Raw genomic sequence first — 20,342 nt, 5'->3', positions numbered from 1 at the left:
CCTTCAAGGAGACAGCTATGCTACCTGCTATGAAAAATCACATTTTCTTCATACTATTAGAATTGGCTACAATTCTCCTTTCAGTCCTGCACTACCAAGTTTTTCGTCTCTACTGGCTTATTGTCTTCAAAATACCAGCATAGGGGCCCCTGGGTGGCGCAGTCGGTTAAGCGTCCGACTTCAGCCAGGTCACGATCTCACGGTCCGTGAGTTCGAGCCCCGCGTTGGGCTCTGGGCTGATGGCTCGGAGCCTGGAGCCTGTTTCCGATTCTGTGTCTCCCTCTCTCTCTGCCCTTCCCCCATTCATGCTCTGTCTCTCTCTGTCTCAAAAATAAATAAAAACGTTGAAAAAAAATTTCAAAATACCAGCATATTGTTATTTAATTTCAAATAAATTTTCTCTTGACACTAATTTCCCCACCAGCTATCACCTCAACCCTCTGCTTTCTTTTGTAAGAAAGTTCCTAGAGTTACCAACATTCACAGTCTCTAATTCCTCACCTTCCATTCTCATTTATGCTCACTCTAATCAAGATTTTGTCCCCACCATGCCACTGAAACTGCATGACATTACCAATGATCTCCAGGTTGCTAAATTCCATGGTCAAGTCTCAGCCTTCATTTTACTTGACATATCAACAAAACAGCCCTCTGCTTCCTTGATAAGATTTCTTCAGTAATTTCCAGGATACCCCATACTTTTGGTTCTCATTTTCTTTTACAGCCATCCCATCTCCCAGTCTTTTAAGTATTCACACTCATTCCTATGGTGATCTCACCCAGTTTCATGGTTTTAATACTACTCTCAAATGAATATTTCAGCCCAGACTCTACTGGATTTCTAGACTCCTACATCCATCTGCTTATTCAATTACATCTCTATTCAAATGTTAGTAGACACCCAAAACTTAACATGTCCAAAGCTGTGCATTCAGTTCCATTCCCAATCTTCCCAGAGTCAGTTGCTGGAAATTCCATTATTCAAGTTCCACCTTAGAATATTTTCTTTACAAAAAAAAAAAAAAAAAAAAGAATATTTTCTTTACCTGTAATGCTCTTCTCCACATGGCTTGCTCTCTCATTTACTTTGACCACCCTATTTAAATTTGTAGTCTTCTTCCCTTCTACTTCACATTTTTCTTATATTGTTTTATTATTTTTTTCTGTTGCACTTTCACCCTCTAATCTCTAATATACTTTATAGTTTACATATTTATAGCACTGCTCACTTCTTCCCTGTCTTCTTTCACTAGAACATAAACTCCATGGAGGCAGGGATTTTGTCATTATTCCTTGGATGCATTTCAAATGATTAGAGTCTATCTGGTACATGATAGATGTTCAAAAATATTTGTTGAATGGATGAATGAATTACATGATCTTTAATCCCAAGATGCCTGCAGGCCATTTGGGGAAATAAATTATATGTTGGAAAGAAAGAACGTTTGCCAGGCAGAATGTGCCAAGTGATAAGTGAGTAGAATAGGCCCAAAGTGCTAAGACATTGTTTTTTCTAAGGATTCAGAAGATTGGACTCAATTTGAATAATTCATTCTAGGGGAAAATTGATCATAATCTAGAAAAGTGAGGATGGGAGTAAAACATTTTAGATGAGAGCAATTTTGGTCCTCAATGCCATTGCATTTGTGAATTTAAAAGGAAGCTATTTGCTGCCAAAAAAAAAAAAAAACAAAAAAAACAAAAAACCACACACACACACAAAAAGAGTTTGTTCCAACTGGAGGTCTCTTTCTTCTTTGTCTCCAAAAGTGCAAAACAATACACCCACTAATGGGTCTTTTGGTTAATGCATATGCAGTGGTTGTTACTAGGTGCTGGGGGTGGGTGTACAGAAGGAAAGAAAAAATCGGTCTGTAATCCCCATTTCAAATCAGATTTTTTTTTCAAGTCAGTTAACTGCAAAATAAAGAGGAAAGGGAATTAAATAGTTACTTAGAAACAAAAGAAAAAAACCTAAGTGGGCCAAGGGAAAAGCTTTTAGCAAATGTGAAAAAAATCACGCTGGCACTGATGATGGGCCACTTAGGAGTGATTATTTCTAATGGAGCAAAGAAGGGCAATAGGTGTTGTGAGGTGCAGGCTACAGTCTCTTCAAAGAGACCCTGGGCTTCCTGAATGTCACTTTCTCTTGGGGTCAGGGCTGACTTTCTGTCAATGCACCCCAACCCCTGCATCAGCTGTTCCTAAGCACAGCCAGTTAGGAAATGAAACCATTTTGGGTACAGCTCTTCTTTGTCCACTGAGTATTTTCTCAGGGGCAGTTGAGGGCTAACTGAAATGGAAGTGGATAAAATTTATGTTTGCCCTAAGACTCTTCTTTTATCCTTCCTTCCTCATCGGTGACCCCTCTAATGCTTCAGGAACCAAGTGGACTGCACACTTTTCCCTCTCCTAGCCAAAGAGAGGAAAATAGGTTTCTGATCATTTAGACTGAGGTCTTTACTAATTGGTTTCTAATGTTTCCTCTCTTGGGATTATTAGTGTTTTAAACCTTTGCTCTTCAGTTGTGATCTAAAAAAATTCTGTCTACTCTGGAAGGTTAAGGAAAATTTAAGCATCTCAATTAATTCTATGAATGGAGTCCAACCTGCTTTCAGTTTGCTTTGGTCAAAGGAAATGGTAATTTGTCTGTCTGGGTCTCCCAAGAAGGCCTGTCATAAGGAATCTGTCAAGAAGCACTGAATCAGTTTTTACCTCAGGGGGCATTCCTGGAAGATTCAGGGATGGCAAGAAGGCTCTTTTGGGTTTTTCTGCTCTCATCTGCAGCCCTAAGGTGTGGTCTCTGCTCAGACTTGGTATTGAGGACCTCCCTGCACCCTCTTCCTCCTAATTTTATATACCCTTCCTTTCCTCCCTTTCTCAGCCACCTGGTATCAGCCATCAATGATCCAGGGGTCATACTCTGGACTTTCTCCCTTGACTCCTGGCTGATACCTGGTCTGATTTCTTTGCTCTGCCCTAAAGCATGGTGACCCTGCTGGTACCTTGATCATTTTGTAAACTCATTTGCATGTTTGCTGTAAATCTTAAATGTCTAAGCTCATTACAGGGAGGATGTCCAGAATGCTTTGGGAAGGAGATACAGTTCTTTTTTTTTTTTTTTTTTTTAATTTTTTTTTTCCAATGTTTATTTATTTTTGGGACAGAGAGAGACAGAGCATGAATGGGGGAGGGGCAGAGAGAGAGGGAGACACAGAATCGGAAACAGGCTCCAGGCTCTGAGCCATCAGCCCAGAGCCCGACACGGGGCTCGAACCCACGGACCGCGAGATCGTGACCTGGCTGAAGTCGGACGCTTAACCGACTGCGCCACCCAGGCGCCCCAAGGAGATACAGTTCTAATAATTTATGAGAATATAGGTAGAAGCTCAAGTCCAGTCCACTAATATAGGGACTGGAGTGATCTCTGAAAGTCAGGGCTGATTATCAGCTAATAAACATTTCTAAGTTGTACCAGCTTTTGGTGGCTGCCCATGAGGAAATTAGTTGTTAAACACAGGTAATATTATTGCAACCTACTGTGTCTCAGAAGCAAAGTGGTAGAATGCGAAATCATGGACTTTAGATTCAGCCAGACATAGGTACTAATGAAATCTGTGACCTTGGCCAAGTTACCTAACTTCTTTACTTCTTCTATGCTCTCCATGATTTCTCTGTGCTTCCTTCAAGGATTAAATAACATAGCAGGAATAAGATGTGTATCACAGTTTCTGGAGCTATTATTATTTTGTTTATTTATTTGTTTGTTTGTTTTTATTCCAGAACCTGTGCTATCTCCTTAGAGGGAAGTAAGAGGAGGGAAGTTGTTAGAAAGGAGCTTCTGGAAAGAGAATAGTTCTGGCAATTATTCAGCATGTGTAGTTCTTTTAGTACCTATAATTTTAAAAGCATAATTACTATTATCTTAAAGAGTAAGTACATGGAATCATAGGTTGATAAACAATCTTTATAGCTTTGAACTCAAGCCTTAGTTTATCTGTAAATCTCTGTATTAAGCACATTGAATAGCAATGGTACAGAGTGTCTTGATTTATAACTTACAAACTAAAAAATAGCTTTTAGGCAATTTTCATTATCTATTTCCAAGCGAAATCATGATAACTCAGTGAAAATATCTCTACACAGGTGTGAGGGAATCAGGTCTGCAATTTGTGGTTTCTGATGATCTAATAGAATACCAGAGTAGATCTGGAAGAATCTGAATGAACAGCTTATGTAATCTTTGGTCTAGTTCAAATATCAAATATATTCTTTATTTTTGTACCTCCAGAATCTGGAACAGTATCAGGCATTTAGAAGGTAACTAAAAAATGTTCATGTGACCAATGAATAGAGATACTGCTAGCCCAATCCTAATTGTACTGAGTCTATGTCTATTAATTTCTAAGTTACAGGGAGACTTCTAAGCTATACATATTTAAAGTTGTAGTCTATTTTTATCATAAATGTATTTAACAACAAACAATGCCTAGGAATATACTAGGAGAAACCAGAAGGTCTTCATTAGGGGTGATGTTGCCTTCAGGGGAAATCCGGCAATATCTGGAGATATTTTTGATAGTCAGAACCAGGGGTGGGGAATACTACTGGCATTTAATGAGTAGAGGCCAGGGATGCTGCTAAACATCCTGCAATATACAGGACAGCTTCCCACAGCAAAGAATTATCTGGTCCCAATGGCATCAGCATCAAGGATGAGAAACTGTGGCCTAAGCAATGGAAATTTGAGACTGGCACTTAGCACACAACTATGATATATAATTCTGACTTCTGCTTCCCATGCTGAATGTTTTATGTACTCATCCATAAGATGTCTGTTCCAGCCATTTAGGTAGATTTTCCATTATCTAACTTTACTCTGCCTGCCCTTTTACAATATGGCAGAAACTATTCATCTTAAGCAAAAAAAGCAAACGACTGAGTGAGCTGTATGAGGGGCATTATGCATCCTTTTTACAGTGACAGTCTGCTGGTTCAGATATAATCTTTATCCTCCGTAAAACTGGGGATGCTATATGCCATGAACTCACCTCTGCTTTTCTCCTATTTTTGTTTGTCTGGCTGCAGTTCTGTAATCTTATAAAACAAAACCCTGGCTTAATGTGTACTTCTATAGCCTACAAGAAAAGTTTGGGTCTTCAAAATGCATATAGTGCACAAGTTACAAAGATCATCATATTAATACTTCTGCTTAATGCTTTCTGCAGACTTAGTGCTTCTCCACCTGGAGTTAATCATTTACATCAGAGCATAGTCATGCAGAAATATGCATAGATAAACTTGGACCCTGGATTCCAGTTTGTCTTCAGATACTAAGTCCCTCTTTACCTGTCAAAACATGTAGAAGCCTGTGTGTTTTTTTCATCACCCTTTACTTGTGGTTTGTTGGTTTTTCTTTATTTGCATCTGTTGTGAGAAGGTAGAGACTTGTAATGAAGAACATGAGTGCCCGATTCAACATTTGGGGTTCAGATCCTGATTATGACACTTAGTAGTATTTTATCTTGGAACATTTCTTAATGTCTTTACAATTTAGATTCCACATTTGTTTATATGGGAACAATAACAGAGTTGTTGTGAAAATAGAAAAATGAGGAATGCATGCTAAGTACTTAGACTATAACTGTCCTGCAGCAAGTTCTCAGTAGCAGTTGTCATGATGATCAATATTTATATTTATCCTCATGCATTATTCATATGTTTCCTGTCTCTCTTCTTTGTGTTATTAGTAATGGGATAATTTCCTCTCCAAAGGTCTCTGTTCTCTCCTTTCCATATATTCCCGGTTGAAGATTGAAAACTTTAAGATAATGGCAGAGATAGAAATGTAGCAGTTTTAATTTCTCTATCTGGCAGGAAATTTGGCATATCCAGTCAACAAAGAATCTCAAAAGTCATCCTCAAATTTCTGTAGTGATATCTAGTGATATTCCATTGTGATATGCAGTGATGTAGGAGTTGAATATTTATAGAAATGTTATAGTTGTAACAGAAAACAATTTAATATGTTATTTTCATTTATTTTATTTTTTGTTTGTAATTTTTTTCTGGTATAATTAAACTAAAGTGTACATATTTAAAGTGTAAATTTTGTTTTTGACATCATGAAATTATCACTACAGTTAAGATAATAAATATTTCCGTCACCCACTAAGGTTTCCTTATGCCTCTTTGTAATTATGTTTACTTTTTACTTTATCATAAGGCCAGGAGGTAAGAATTAATTAGATTTAGATCAACACAAGTAAATCTTGCACTTTCTCTACTAGGTATGCAGAATTATAATTAAATCACAATGAAAATAACAAAAACTGTTCCTTTGAAATTCAAGTGGGACATGTAATTGTATCAGAATGTAGGTTCTTGGACCCATAACTGTGTAATGTTTATTCATTTGTTTGCTGAACAAATATGCATGAAGCATCTACTCTGAACCAGGTGTTATTCCAGAAGATAAGGACACAGTGCTAAAGAATTAATTCCCTGGAATGGTTTACTGGGCAATAAATTAAAAGTCTTATGAGAAGAGCATAAGGTTCCAGATTCTTTCTTTCTCTAATGTAATGAAAAAAGAAATGGCAGAAATAGAAAATACTCTCCGAAACATTAAATTGTGATGGGTTTTAACACAAATGAGTTTATAAATATCATTTGTATATAATCAGGTTTCAATAACAAAGCTGGATTTTTATATTTCACCCTAATGTTAGACAGTAGAGATCATAAGTGCTAGTCATATTCAAAATAAGTGTACATTAACACAATTTTAAAGTATGATATTAACATCAAAATTCTTATAGGGACAATAGGACTAATCAACAGTAATGGAGTTCAGGATTTTTTTAGATAATAGTGCAATAAAAATATCATGAACTTATAAAATCAGTTCTATAAATAAAATTTTCAACTAGTTAAACAAGTTCATATACTTTTTTTAAAGGAACAACATAATGTTTATCTGTTCAGGGAGATGGGGAATTTTTATATTATGCTCCAGTTTTGTGAAACAAAAGTGGTTTGTATCTTAAAGGTATCAGATATTTAAAAATTTTAATAAGCAAACCTTAAGAAAGAGAAAACAGATTCTCTAGCATTTATTGTTTAGCTTACCATGTGACACTTATTTACATATATTATGTCTTATGTTAATCTAAAACAACCCTGTTATGTATCATGTTTTCCCATTTAAGAGAGAAACCGATGACAGCCAAGTGACACATTTGGGAACAGAAATCTACACTCTTTTGATTACAAGGTGTGTCATAACACAACAGTTACTGACAGAAATGCTAATCTCCTGAGAGAGATAGCAAGAGCATATAACTTCAGTACAGTGAACATCTGTCACAATTAAGTTAATAATTGACATGATGAATTAAACTTCTGTATAAAACAAATATAGTTTGCAAGGTAAATATCAAAATAGTTAATGACCTTTGCCTTTTTTTTTGGTAAGATTATGGTTGATTTTAAAAAAAAATTAATGTTTATTTATTTTTGAGAGAGAGAGAGAGAGAGAGAGAGAGAGAGAACATAAGTGGGGGAGGGAAAGAGAGAGAGGGAGACACAGAATCTGAAGCAGGCTCCAGGCTCTGAGCTGTTAGCACAGAGCCTGATGTGGGGCTCAAACTCACAAACTGCAAGATCATGACCTGAGCCGAAGTTGGATACTTAACTGACTGAGCGACCCAGGAGCCCCAAGATTATGGTTGATTTTGTTTTCCTTCTTCTTTTGTTATCAAGTCTTTTTATGGTCAATGTCTTACTTTTCCTACCCAGTCAGGATAGGTTATGTCATGTTGTAATAAAATCTCAGCCCCAAAGATCAGAGGCTTAAAAATAGGTAATGTCTGTTCTTTCTTCTATAACTTGTCTAACATGGGTTGGTAGGATAGCTCTGCACATTATAGTTACTCCAGGACTTTTAGACAGATGCTCTTATCATCGTCATGGCATGGAGAAGAAAACGTGACACTGATTAGTGGCCCCTTAAAACATCCACTAAGAAGTAATTCAGTACTTTTTGCTCACATTTCATTGGTGAAAGATAATCACATAACTTAGCCTAGCTTCCAAGGGGATAAAAGAATGTAAGTCTGTTTTGTCCCTAAAAGCAGAGTCAGAAGGGGAGCCTGGGTGGCTCAGTCTGTTGAGCTTCCCTTCGGCTCAGGTCATGATCTCCCGGTTTGTGAGTTCAAACTCCGTGTTGCATCTGGCTCTGTGCTGACAGCTCAGAGCCTGGGGCCTGCTTCGGATTCTGTATCTCTCTCTCTCTGCCCCTCCCCCGCTCACACTCTGTCTCTCTATCCTTCAAAAATAAATAAACATTAAAAAAAATAAAAAAAGAAGCAGAGTCAGAAATATTTGGTGAATAGTACTAGTAACTATAAAACTGAATAACTTTATAATTCCCTAAAATGTGTTAAAATTAAAAAAAAAACTTATTTAAAATTAATTATATAAAATTTACTAGAATGTTGATTCTTGGTAGCCAACATTATGAAGTTCAAACCAAGATTATTCCTAGTATAGTGTTCCCCTGGGGGACCCTGCTCATGCCTCCAGCCTGTCCAGGGATAGTCAGTCATTTCAAGTTCCAGGGTTAGCTCTTTCCACAGAGTTCCTTAGACTTACCTCTCTTACTTCTTAATTTTTTTTGTATGATTTTAGGACATGCCAAACCCTTCGTAATATCTTTTGACCTACTTGTTCTTATTCCTAGGCACCCCTAGCTGACATACCCCGCATTTCAACCACAGTAGACATGTCACTGTACAACAAATTCATCACACTACTTCACAGCTCTGTATCCTTCCATTTTCTATTCTACCTGCCCTTAACATGCTTGAGACACAGTTTAAATGTCATTTGTTTTCACTCTCTCTAGTCAGGTGATTTTCTTGCTCTCACCTCCTGTTTGGCCATAACACTTTTATGTGACTCTTTTAGCACTTAGCATACTGTATTATAATTTGTTTGTAATACTGCATTTTACATACCTGAACAATAGGAAACAGTTGTTTCTTCTTAGAACAACAAAGTGCTTGATAATGAGGTAGTTTACATAATCAGCATATGTCATCAGTATACAATAAGTTTATGAAGACAGAAATAATTTTCAAAATAACAATTGTCTTCAAATATGTTTTCAAGTTAAATATATTACAGGAGTTAATAAGAGATGGCCTCCCTCCATCTGCCAGTGAGAACTGATGAAGTGAGCCCAAATTAAAGAAGAATAGTAAAATCTAGCTGAAGTACCATATGTGCTGTCTGGGGCTCTAAAGTCCATATTAGTTGCCTGGCTATCAAATAGGCTAAGAAATTTAAAAATCAATATTGTATCATTTACAAAGCATACTTTAATATAATCAGATTTGCCTGGATTTAGAAAATCTGAGGACATCACACAAAGCAATCTACAGATTTGAAGCAATTGCTCTTAAAATAATGGAAAAATTCATCCTAATATTAATTCAGAATTCCAACAGATCACAAATTAGGGTGTGACTACGTGGATTGCTTTGGTTGATAAAATGTGAGCAACAGTGTTGCTCATTTTTAGATGGAAAGATTTAATTGCCTGGCACTTAATTCTCCAACTTACCCATTCTCTGCCACAGCAATTGTGCAATAAGTTCAAAGCATCCTAAAATGCTGACCCAAGATATCAAAAATAGCTGCCCTGGAGAATTATCTAGATTTACAGTAAACCTTATTTTTATGAGACATACAATCTTGTTCTATTAAATTGCTGTGATTTGGGGAATGATTTTTCCTATAGCATAATCTAGTCTGGTAGTTCTCAAACTTCACTGTGCATTGAAAACATTAGGAAAATGTGTTAAAACACTGTTTGCTGGCCTTACTCCCAGTTTCTGATTTAGTAGGTGTGGGATGTGGCCTGAGAATTTTTCTTTCTAATAATTTCCCAAGTGATCATGATGCTATAAGTCTAGCGACCACACTTTGAGAATCACTGACCCATCTAATCTTAAATAATATGCAAGTTATCACATTTGGAAAAATACTTGACAGTAAGTCAAATTTGGCAATATAATAAACAAAAGCATACTTTTATAGATAAAAACAAATATAAAAATTGTAAGCAAATGTAGAATGGTTTTATAGTGACTTAACATTGGTAAAATTGTAAATCACTTATGAAAAATATTTATTCAGTTATATGAACATTTCCACACTGAGTTGTCTTAATTCTGCTGAATATTTCTGTCCTTAGAGTATTTTAAACAGTCTTGAATTAGTTTTAATATGGAGGAAGAACATTACACCATAAATATAGTAAAAATTGTCAAGTATAAATTTAAAAAAAATTAGAATAATCCAGCATATGTTTTATAATATCTATTTCAGCAAATTCATAGTTTTACTTTTTAACATAACTTTAAAGAATTTTTCAAAAAGTATTAATTGCATGACTAATGATTCTGATTTGTCAATTAAGCATTTTAAAAAATTTCCTGTTCCATTTTCACAATGAACTTTTTATCCTTTTATCCAATTGGAATAATTGGGTTGGCATTAAAGAAAGAAAATTAAGTCAGCCCTTGAAATCTTAGCACTAACTTGTTAATTACCCCCATTAATTATACAATGAGGAATGACAAGCAATAATTCCCTTTCCTAAAGTATGGCTGAAGGTCAGAGAGCTATCTTACTGGCATATTGAGAGATCAAAGCAAATGATGCAGTTTTTCTTTTAAATGCCATCAGACATCACTGGAAGCTCACCCAAGGAACTAAGTTAATGTTTTAAACATAATCTTTAAACATTAGTTTTATCTGTTAAGGGAAACAATACTTACTATATATTTAGAAGTAAAATGACACTCAATAGCAAAACCATGAACAATCCAATTAAAAAAACGGGCAAAGGACCTGAATATACAGTTTTCCAAAGAAGACATACAGGTGACCGACAGGCAAATGATAAAATGCTCCATGTCACTAATCATCAGGAAAATGCAAGTCAAAACCACAATTTTATCACCTCAAACCTATTAGAAGGGCCATCATCAAAAAGACAAGAGATAGCAAGTGTTGGCAAGGATGTTTTGATTATTCATTTGCAATGTAGATAATTTTTCCCCAAAATATGCTTTATATAACTTACATTAAAAACAAGATAAACATTTAAACAATGTTGAGAAGGAAACAGAAAACTTTTAGAGGGCAGTTGTGTTAATCCATTCAGGAACTGAATTTTTAAAAAGAGTTTCTGATACAGAATCAATTCATTTTTAATCAAGCATCCAATAAACAACCCATAATAACTTACAGAAATGGATATATGTTAGACTTATTTCTCTTCTTATTTACTCCAAATCTCATTGCAATTTAAAATGAATGCTGTCATTTTTTAGGGGTCAGTGCTTTAGACCATCATTACTAAGTGACTCATATAAAAATGAGTGCCTATGTAGAAGTCTTTACAGTGAATTATTTTTAAAGAAATGACATTATTGTCATTTTGTCATTAGTTTATAGAGCATCCTGGAATAGTCAATAATGGAACATATACATATATAAAACATATACATATATATGTATGTACATGTAAACATATATACACCTATAAAAGAAGTGATAAATATCACAAAAATCTTCAGTTTCCCCAAAATCCTTCTTGAAACTAAGAAAATGAAACCAAAAACAAACAACAAAACCTCCCTTGCCTTGACATTTTTTGTCTCTTTCTCCTTAGATTATTTTTTTCTCCTGGCTATTTGTCTGAAACCTTCAGATATTCCCATGACATATTTCCTCAGCTCATTAAAGTCTTAGCTCAAGTGTCACCTTCCAAGTAAGGTCTCTTCTGATAAACCCAACCTAATATTGTAATCATCTTTTATACTCCTTATACATCTCCTTGCTTTATGTCTCTCCATAACACTTATAACATTTGATATAATAGACATATTCGTTTTTTTATTGCTTATCTCCCTTTTCTAGAATACAAACTCCACAAGTCAAATAGCTTTTGTCTGTTTTGTTCACTCTTGTATCTCCAGTACCTAGAACAATGGTGACGTACGGTAAATATCTGATTATTATTTGTAAACTAAATAAAGCAATAAACTTAAAATAAAACAATTGAAGAAGAAAATAAATAGATGAATTAATTATAAAATATTTAGTGTTTTCATGCCTAGAAAAACATCACTCCTGCTACATGGGTAACATGAGTATGCTGAAAATAAGATTTACTACAGAATTGAGGATGAATTATTTTATCAACCAAAGTCTTGCATCCTACAAAAAAACAGAATTATCAACTTACACAGGTAGGAGTCAGGGAAGGTTACTTCACATTTATACTTTGTAGGAATATTTTAAGATGCATCCTGAAGGTGGTGAATAGATAACCAAATGGGAAGGGCATATCAGGCAGAGAGAACAGTTTGTGCACAGCAAAGAGGCTTGAAACAGCCCAGCATGATTGGTAAGGGGGAATGACAATTATTCAAGGAAGGCTGTGGCATAAGTATTGAGAGAAGAAATACCAGGAAAGCAAAATCAAACAGGCATGAGAATGACAATGACAGAGGCTGCATGTGTCATGCTGAGAAATCAGAACTCATTCTTCTAAGAACTGAGGATTTGCCAAATAGTGTTAAGTCTGGGAATGACATCACCAGATTGTCATTTCAAAAAAGACTATTTTGTCCGCATCAGATGAACTTAAATAGGGTACCAGGCAGAACACGGTCAAGGTTGTATACAAGTATGTTAACTAAGACAGGTGGTGGGGATGGAGAATAGAGTTAAATTTGAGAATTGCGAGATACAAGGGAGAAGTATTAAGTGATCAGTTGGAAATGAGGGATGAGAGAAAGACAAGAATCTAGCATGATCATTAAGGATGGGGCTCAGAAACCCCATAAGTAGGGAAAACCAGGAGAAAAAGCATGTTTTGGAGTAAAAACAATGAGTTTGGTTTTCATCACATTGGATCAGTTGTGCCTCTGAGATATCCAAATAAAGATGTCCAATGGTGTCTGGATCTATGAGTATGGAACATGGTGGAAACAACCGAAGGTGTTGATCAATTATCTATAGCATACAGGCAGAGGAAGGTATGGGTCATGGGAAAAACGTTAGGGAGAATGAAATCAATAAGCAGAGAACAAGACTGAAAAACCCTGGAATATCAATTTTTAAGGAGCAAGGAAAGAAAAAGGAGTTTAAGAATATAAAAATAGGAACAAAAGGCTAAACGAGGGCGGTAACAAGGAGAGAATGATAGCAGAGAAACCGAAGTAGGAGAGTTATTTTTTCCCCTGAAGAGGGAGTAGTCAGAATTGTCAAGTGCATCAAAGAAATAATACAAGTATTATCCTTCTCCCTATGCTACTCAGAGAGGGAGACAAACACCAGGAAAACACTAGGGGAAAGTAGCTACCAAGAGGCTCATGCCAGATTTATCAAGTTCCAGATTTAAATTTAGGAAAACTGGCAGTGTCTGTCTCTCACCAGGGAATTATTTCACTTTATTACTATTATTTATCTGTCTTCCAATGAAAGCAAACACTGCTGATCACTGAGGTCTGGTATAAGACCTGCCCCTTCTATTTCATTAGACCTACATATACATAGGAATACGAATTGTATGATTATTGTGGAGAAATATTATTTTTGTGTTTTAGGATTGGCATATACTTTCAAGACTTTAAAACTTAAAAACATTAGTTCTTTGAATATGTTTAAAAATATTCACTGTCCTGTAATCAGAGCCCAAGTAATAATATTCCAAAAATGTTTATGCTTGCTTAAATCGTAATAAAGAAACTATATTCAAGCAAAACCAACTTTGTGGAAACACTAATATACCAAGCTATGTAATCAACTATACCCAAATAATTAGGCTTAACTCATAATTGCTAATTGTATGTGCACTTGGAATTAAAGAACTTCAAGCTTTGCACTTGGAATGTACAACATATAATCATCTTAGATCCAAATTACCCCACTTCCTGAAATAAAATTGAAATTATTTGGTTATAAGTTTTATAATACAGAAATTGTTATAATACTGAAAATTAGTGTCTTCCAGGAATATATATTTTCATATTAACTTATTCTCTTGAATAATTTTATTTTATCCTATTTAAATATAGGTCCAAGATAAAATAAATTTTTACTATTAAGTGATCTTATATATTATTAAACTAACTCCAAAAGCACACAAAGATGTATCTAGAACATAGTCTATACATATACTACATCCAAGTTAATAAAGTTAGTAAAGAAAGCATTTATGGTCCTTAGGATAAAGGCTATGGCCTTTTTTTCTCTATTGATATCATAGAAAGTAACCAAAGATCAGCCTGTTAAATATTATAATACCTTTAAAAATGACTAATTCTTTTCATTAATTAAAATAATTTATATTCTCTCCTTTAAATCCTCCCCTTATCTATATCAATATCCATGACCACTCACTCACTAAATAATGACTATTCAAAAAATTAAATGAATAAATATACATTTAATTGCAGTCAAAATAGAATACAAGTACAGTTCATGCTAGCTTTCTTATACAAGTTTTTAAATGATAGAAGAAATCATATCTATATATGATTCCTGAAAAATGTTGAATCTATTTATTCAATACAAGTACTAAAAAGTGACCTAACCTAAACTGACCTTGGGCAGATTACTTAATCCATTTGAGATTCATTGTCTAAGCAACAGATATAATAACACCTCTTTAAGCATTCATTCCTTAAATACTTATTAAGGTATATCCATGATCCAGGTAATACCTAGGTGCTAATGACAGAGTAGTTAGTAGCCTTAGGGCTCATTCTGCTCAGACATGTATTTGATCCAGTAGAAAATACAGTCAAGAAATGTCATTCATAATGTGATTATAGCTCCCATGGGTGAGGGTCAAGGGATAACCAAGGGCTGAGATGTGTTGGAGGAAACGTATTCCAGCCTTGGGACCCAGGGTTGGGGTAGATTTTCTTTGTAACATCTAAGCCAGATGGTACATATGAATGGTATATATGAACATGTATGTGCAAATGCACACATGCACATGTGTGTGCATTTAGTGGATTGGAGGAGTGGGGACCAGAATGAGAGCTTTCCAGGTGAACAGAACAGTAGTTTGGGCAACCTGAAAGAAGTTTAAGGGCTGCTGGTAGGCAGAAGAGCCAGTCAGTCACTCACTGAAGGAAGCAGGGATGGTGGATGATAACCTATTTCCTTTGGGACTCATAGAGATGTTTTGACAATTAAGTGGAATAGTTTATATAACAGCAACTACAACAATGCCTAGTGCATTATAGCTCCTTTCTGTAGTTATTTTCCTTCTATTCTCCTAATTTCCAAAGTTGTACCAGTCATTTAGTAGCAAAACTGGGAATAGAATCCCAGGCTTCTGTTTACCAGTCCAGAGTTCTTTGTTAATGGACTGCTGGTCTATAAACAAAGATGAAACACAGGGATTTTAAAGCAAATATTCAGAACTTATCCTGGAATTGCTTACGAGCTGACAGCTATCCAACTTATTTTTAGTTTATATTTAAAGTGAATCATATGTTCCAAAATGACTGACAGAAACACAGCTTTGTTTCTGAAGCCAATTCTTCTCCATCATTTTTGGACATCATTCAGAGCTATAACAGACTTTCAGGGTGTTTAAAAGCATTCATCCACGACAACAACAAATGCTAATTATCATAAAAAATAAAACAGCTCCTGTTAACATCATTCTAAGAATTTCTCCTACTCCAGCACTATATTTCATCTATCATCCCATCTGTTTTGGGGGTGGGAACAAAGACTGGATGGAAGTATAATTATCATGTATCAAACTGGACAACACAACAAAATAGAAATGAATATAAATGGGAGGACTAGCATACATAATAAATAAATCTGGAAAGGGAAAAAGGAAATGTAAATAAAATGGCACAATGTGTCCTGCAGTAAACAGCAGATACATAAATCCATAATGGAGTCAATAATGTTTATCTTGCTGAGTATGAGGTGGATTTTTTCCCATTTCAGTTCACAGTCCTTGCTATAATCAGATTGCATGGCACATGATCAAATAGACATCTTGTTCACTTGGGCAGTTTACAAATCCTCTCTACTGAATTATGTCATTAAAATACCACCTTGAGACTTTTAAACATACCTGCAAAGACAAAAAAAAAATCTATTTCCATGTATTTATGAATACATTTCAATAGGAATCTTAGAGTCAGTTCTGTCCTATAAAAATATCAAACACAGTCACATTCTCGAAAGTGTTAAATTAAAAGGGACTACAAGTGTCCAGTTGAAAATGTAATTAGCTCATTAAAAATATGGTAGAAACATGGACAATCACATATCCCTAAGTAGGAACTAGAAGCTCAATCAGGGCCAGGACTTTTTTTTCTTTTATTGGCATAAACACACTTGCAATGGTTCTTGGCATGTAGTAGGTGACTGATCAATATTTTTAAAATTGAATATTGCAAAATAGAGGAATTATAAGCTTTTATTCTTCTCAGAATATTTTAATACTCTACAAATAATTCTGTAGTGACTGAGTATTAATATTTAAATAATCAGATTTTAGAATCTCCAAGTATCTATTTCACTTTCAAGTGAGGAGTATGCCAAAGCTTCTTTTAAATAGTAACAATTATTTTAATACATATAATCTGAGATCAAGTCTCCATTAAAGGTATGTACACTGAATTAACTAATTACATTTATTTCCCTATTTAAATTTGCTTCAATGATATAAATGTTTAGAATATTATTTAAACCAAAAGATCAATTACATATGAAGCTTTACTTTATCAAATTGTTGTTTGATCTTGATCACAAATCCCATTATCTTTTTAGTGAATCACTCAAGAACTACATACGTGGAATAAAAATGTTACGATACACACATATACATACAAGCAGAATAGTGAAGAAGGTGTTATGTCCATAAGCATTTTGAACTTTCTAATATCCTTTACACCCTTAGGAGTTTTAAGAGAATAAGACATAAATGCAAAAATCACATGCATAACATACACCTATATGCATCTGTATATGTGTGTGTATATACCGTGTGTGTGCATGCATCTCTGAAGGTACATGATATTTGCACATCATTCACTTGAATTATATCAGAGGGAATGGAGAAGTAAATAATCCATGGGTTCATAATGCATGTGTACTCATATTTATATATGCCTGTATACAAAAATTCATAAACATATGTGGACAAATTTGTAACTGAGGATGCCCTGTACCATCACATTATACAACTCAGAAAAACCATTCACATAGAATCTACCATTTATAACATGATATATCGAACTTTACCAATGACAGAAAAGTAATGATTTGGGAGTAAAACATCAGACAACAAACTTAATAAGTCTAATTTGAGTTAAAAGACACACCAAAGGTACTTACTAAGTTATTTTTTGAAGGTCTTTGTTGAGGTGTTTCTAAGTTAAAACTATGTATAAACATTTCACTTTTTAAAAGCAGAAAAATGAAATTACTCTATTGATGTGTATTGAGACTCGCTCTTTCTTAGGCTAATGCAAATGTTTTTCAAAGCACTTTCATTGTTTTCTCAACCCTATGGTTTTCTGTTCCCTGTTCTCCTGGGAGAGCTCTGACATCTATTTGTAGACGGTCCATTCTATTGGCAAAGGGATGGGTTCGTGCATATAGTTCTAAATATTGCATGCATGAACACAGTATGCTGCTGGAGTACTTTGGAAATTAAAATTCAAACGAATTCCAATTTTTGTGTAAGCATAAAGGTATAATGAAATGTCTCAGAATACAACATTATTTTTATGGTCTACTTTAAGGATCATTATTTACACCATTGATAAGCATCTTAACGTATGTAAAACTCTTATCACTAAATAATAACCAAAATAGTATGAACTACTAATATAACTGCTAAGGAAAATAAAGACTTTATTTTCAATGTTTACTTTCATATATTTACCTTTGAGATGTATTTTTATTTTTTTATTTATTTTTTTATTTTTTTTTCAACGTTTATTTATTTTTGGGACAGAGAGAGACAGAGCATGAACGGGGGAGGGGCAGAGAGAGAGGGAGACACAGAATTGGAAACAGGCTCCAGGCTCTGAGCCATCAGCCCAGAGCCTGACGCGGGGCTCGAACCCACGGACCACGAGATCGTGACCTGGCTGAAGTCGGACGCTTAACCGACTGCGCCACCCAGGTGCCCCAATGAGATGTATTTTTAATTGCTACTTTAAAACAACTACTCATATATAAAAATAATAACATACATTAAAACAGGAAAGCACAGACAACTTCTAGCAGCAAACATTCATTAAAATATTCATAGAAGACACTGAAATAAATACCACTTAGTAAATTATATTATCCAAGTCCCTAAAGTATGTCTACACATAAATAAGTCCAAACACTCTGAGTATTTCAGTGGTTATAATATTGTTTCAAATATGAGAAAAAAAGTTTTAAACTTTAACATGCTACACAGATATAAAGCTACTACCTTTCATACACAGTTTTTGCACATAACAGCTAGAGAAAATGTTAAGGCAAAATCCTGAATTTCTTGATAAGTTTCATTAATAGCCAGTCATAAAACTTTACTTTGGAAAACTATCCTGAACCTGGCAGAAGAATACTTTCAATAAGTATTTCAATATTAATTTCCACACTATCTTTTTCCTTCATCCAATATTATAGTTCATGCTACCTGGTCCCCCCACGGAAAAAAAAAGTGCTTATTTTAAAAATACAGAGAGAAAGTATGTGATTTAACTGTTCTTTGGATGTGTGGACATTTGATTCCAAATGTCTTTCCAACTCTTTCCTTAATTAAAAATCAAAACAGGAATATAGTAAGAATTTTAAATAAGTTTCAGAATATTATGTGTATTTAAAGCATAGCCCTGAAGGCTACTGATTTTTCTTACCAGTGCTGTCATCATATACAACTGTGACAGTTTTCCACTTGAAGAATTGCACCAAGTCCAAAATGGCGCGGCTGAGTGAAGAGAAGTCTGGGTAAAGACTGACATAGAAGGAATCTTTGTTGTCTGACACCTGGTGCTTCCAGCGGGTCTGTATGTGGGGAACCCCCAGGGCATTGCAGATGGACTGCACAGCATTTGCTGATGAGCTGTGTGAAGGCCCGAAGATGGCAGCCACCCCAAGAGAGAGCTGATCACAGGCTGAGGAGAGAGAGAAGTCTGTCAATAACAAGGAGAGATGCCAGTGTGCCAACATTATCACATTAGTGTTGTGAACCTGAAGGTTTATCCTGAAGAAAGATTTTGTTTTCCTTATAAATAACATCTCCATTTAGCTAATTTTCATATTTTTTTCTGACTGCAAACATGTTCAGTTTGTCAGAAGGGAAATCTTCCAGGCATCTGCAACTCAATGTTCAAATGATTCTACAAATAATGCCAAAAGGGGGAAAGAGGAAGAATATTCTAGAATTTAAGAAGGAAGGGAAGTGTTCACCCTGCAAAAATAGTTTATATCAGGAAGTTGGGGAAATAGTGTTCCTTCCCAAATTCACTGACCATCCTCCACCATTTTAAATTCTTAATCAGAGCCATTTGGTTGTTCCTCCCCATCTGAGAAGCTAGGGCAACACAGAGCTAAGTATTTGCACATATCTGATGATACAGATCAAGCTAGGCATTACAGATATCCCTTTAAAACCTGATATGGGGGCGCCTGGGTGGCGCAGTCGGTTAAGCGTCCGACTTCACCCAGGTCACGATCTCGCAGTCCGTGGGTTTGAGCCCCGCGTCAGGCTCTGGGCTGATGGCTCAGATCCTGGAGCCTGTTTCCGATTCTGTGTCTCCCTCTCTCTCTGCCCCTCCCCCGTTCATGCTCTGTCTCTCTCTGTCCCCAAAAAAATAAATAAAACGTTGAAAAAAAAATTAAAAAAAAAAAACCTGATATGGCTTATCAAGGATGATTTCATATAACTTAATCTCCTCGAGAAAATTATTAGATAAATACTTAATCATTTTTTTACTTGACTTTTGTATACTGTAAGTCTTTTATATTGTTCTAAATTAATTTTTGAGGTTTGTATTCACTCACAGAAAATTTTATTCACGTCAATAATAAATACAGTAATTAAGAAAGGCATAAACAACCTAGAAGCTATTCAGATTAGAATAGACTATGATAGGACTTCAAATTCTATAAGGTCCCTCAAAGCAACTAGGGAGTTTGGGCCTAGAAAGTAAATAACTATTGGAAACATGAAAATCATCTTTAAATATTTGTAGATCTGGCCTGTGAAAGAGGCT

At 35.1% G+C, this 20,342-nt stretch overlaps 1 protein-coding gene across 6 annotated transcripts in view; it reads right to left on the bottom strand.

The window, feature by feature from the left end:
- The window catches only part of GRIK2 (glutamate ionotropic receptor kainate type subunit 2), a 670,394-nt gene that overhangs the window by 397,786 nt on the left and 252,266 nt on the right, over positions 1 to 20,342 (bottom strand). For all 6 annotated transcript variants that reach the window (XM_086707502.1, XM_086707501.1, XM_086707504.1 and 3 more), the window contains exon 4: positions 18,984 to 19,241. In XM_086707502.1, coding sequence (XP_086563628.1) covers positions 18,984 to 19,241 — 258 coding nt within the window. The remainder of the gene's footprint in view (positions 1 to 18,983; positions 19,242 to 20,342) is intronic.

This window comes from Puma concolor, chromosome B2, assembly GCF_028749965.1.
Source record: "Puma concolor isolate L17-30 chromosome B2, mPumCon1.1.hap2, whole genome shotgun sequence".
Classification (NCBI taxonomy): Eukaryota; Metazoa; Chordata; class Mammalia; order Carnivora; family Felidae; genus Puma; species Puma concolor.
Note: the sequence above shows the minus strand (reverse complement) of the source record. Positions and strands in the feature narration are given on the sequence as shown.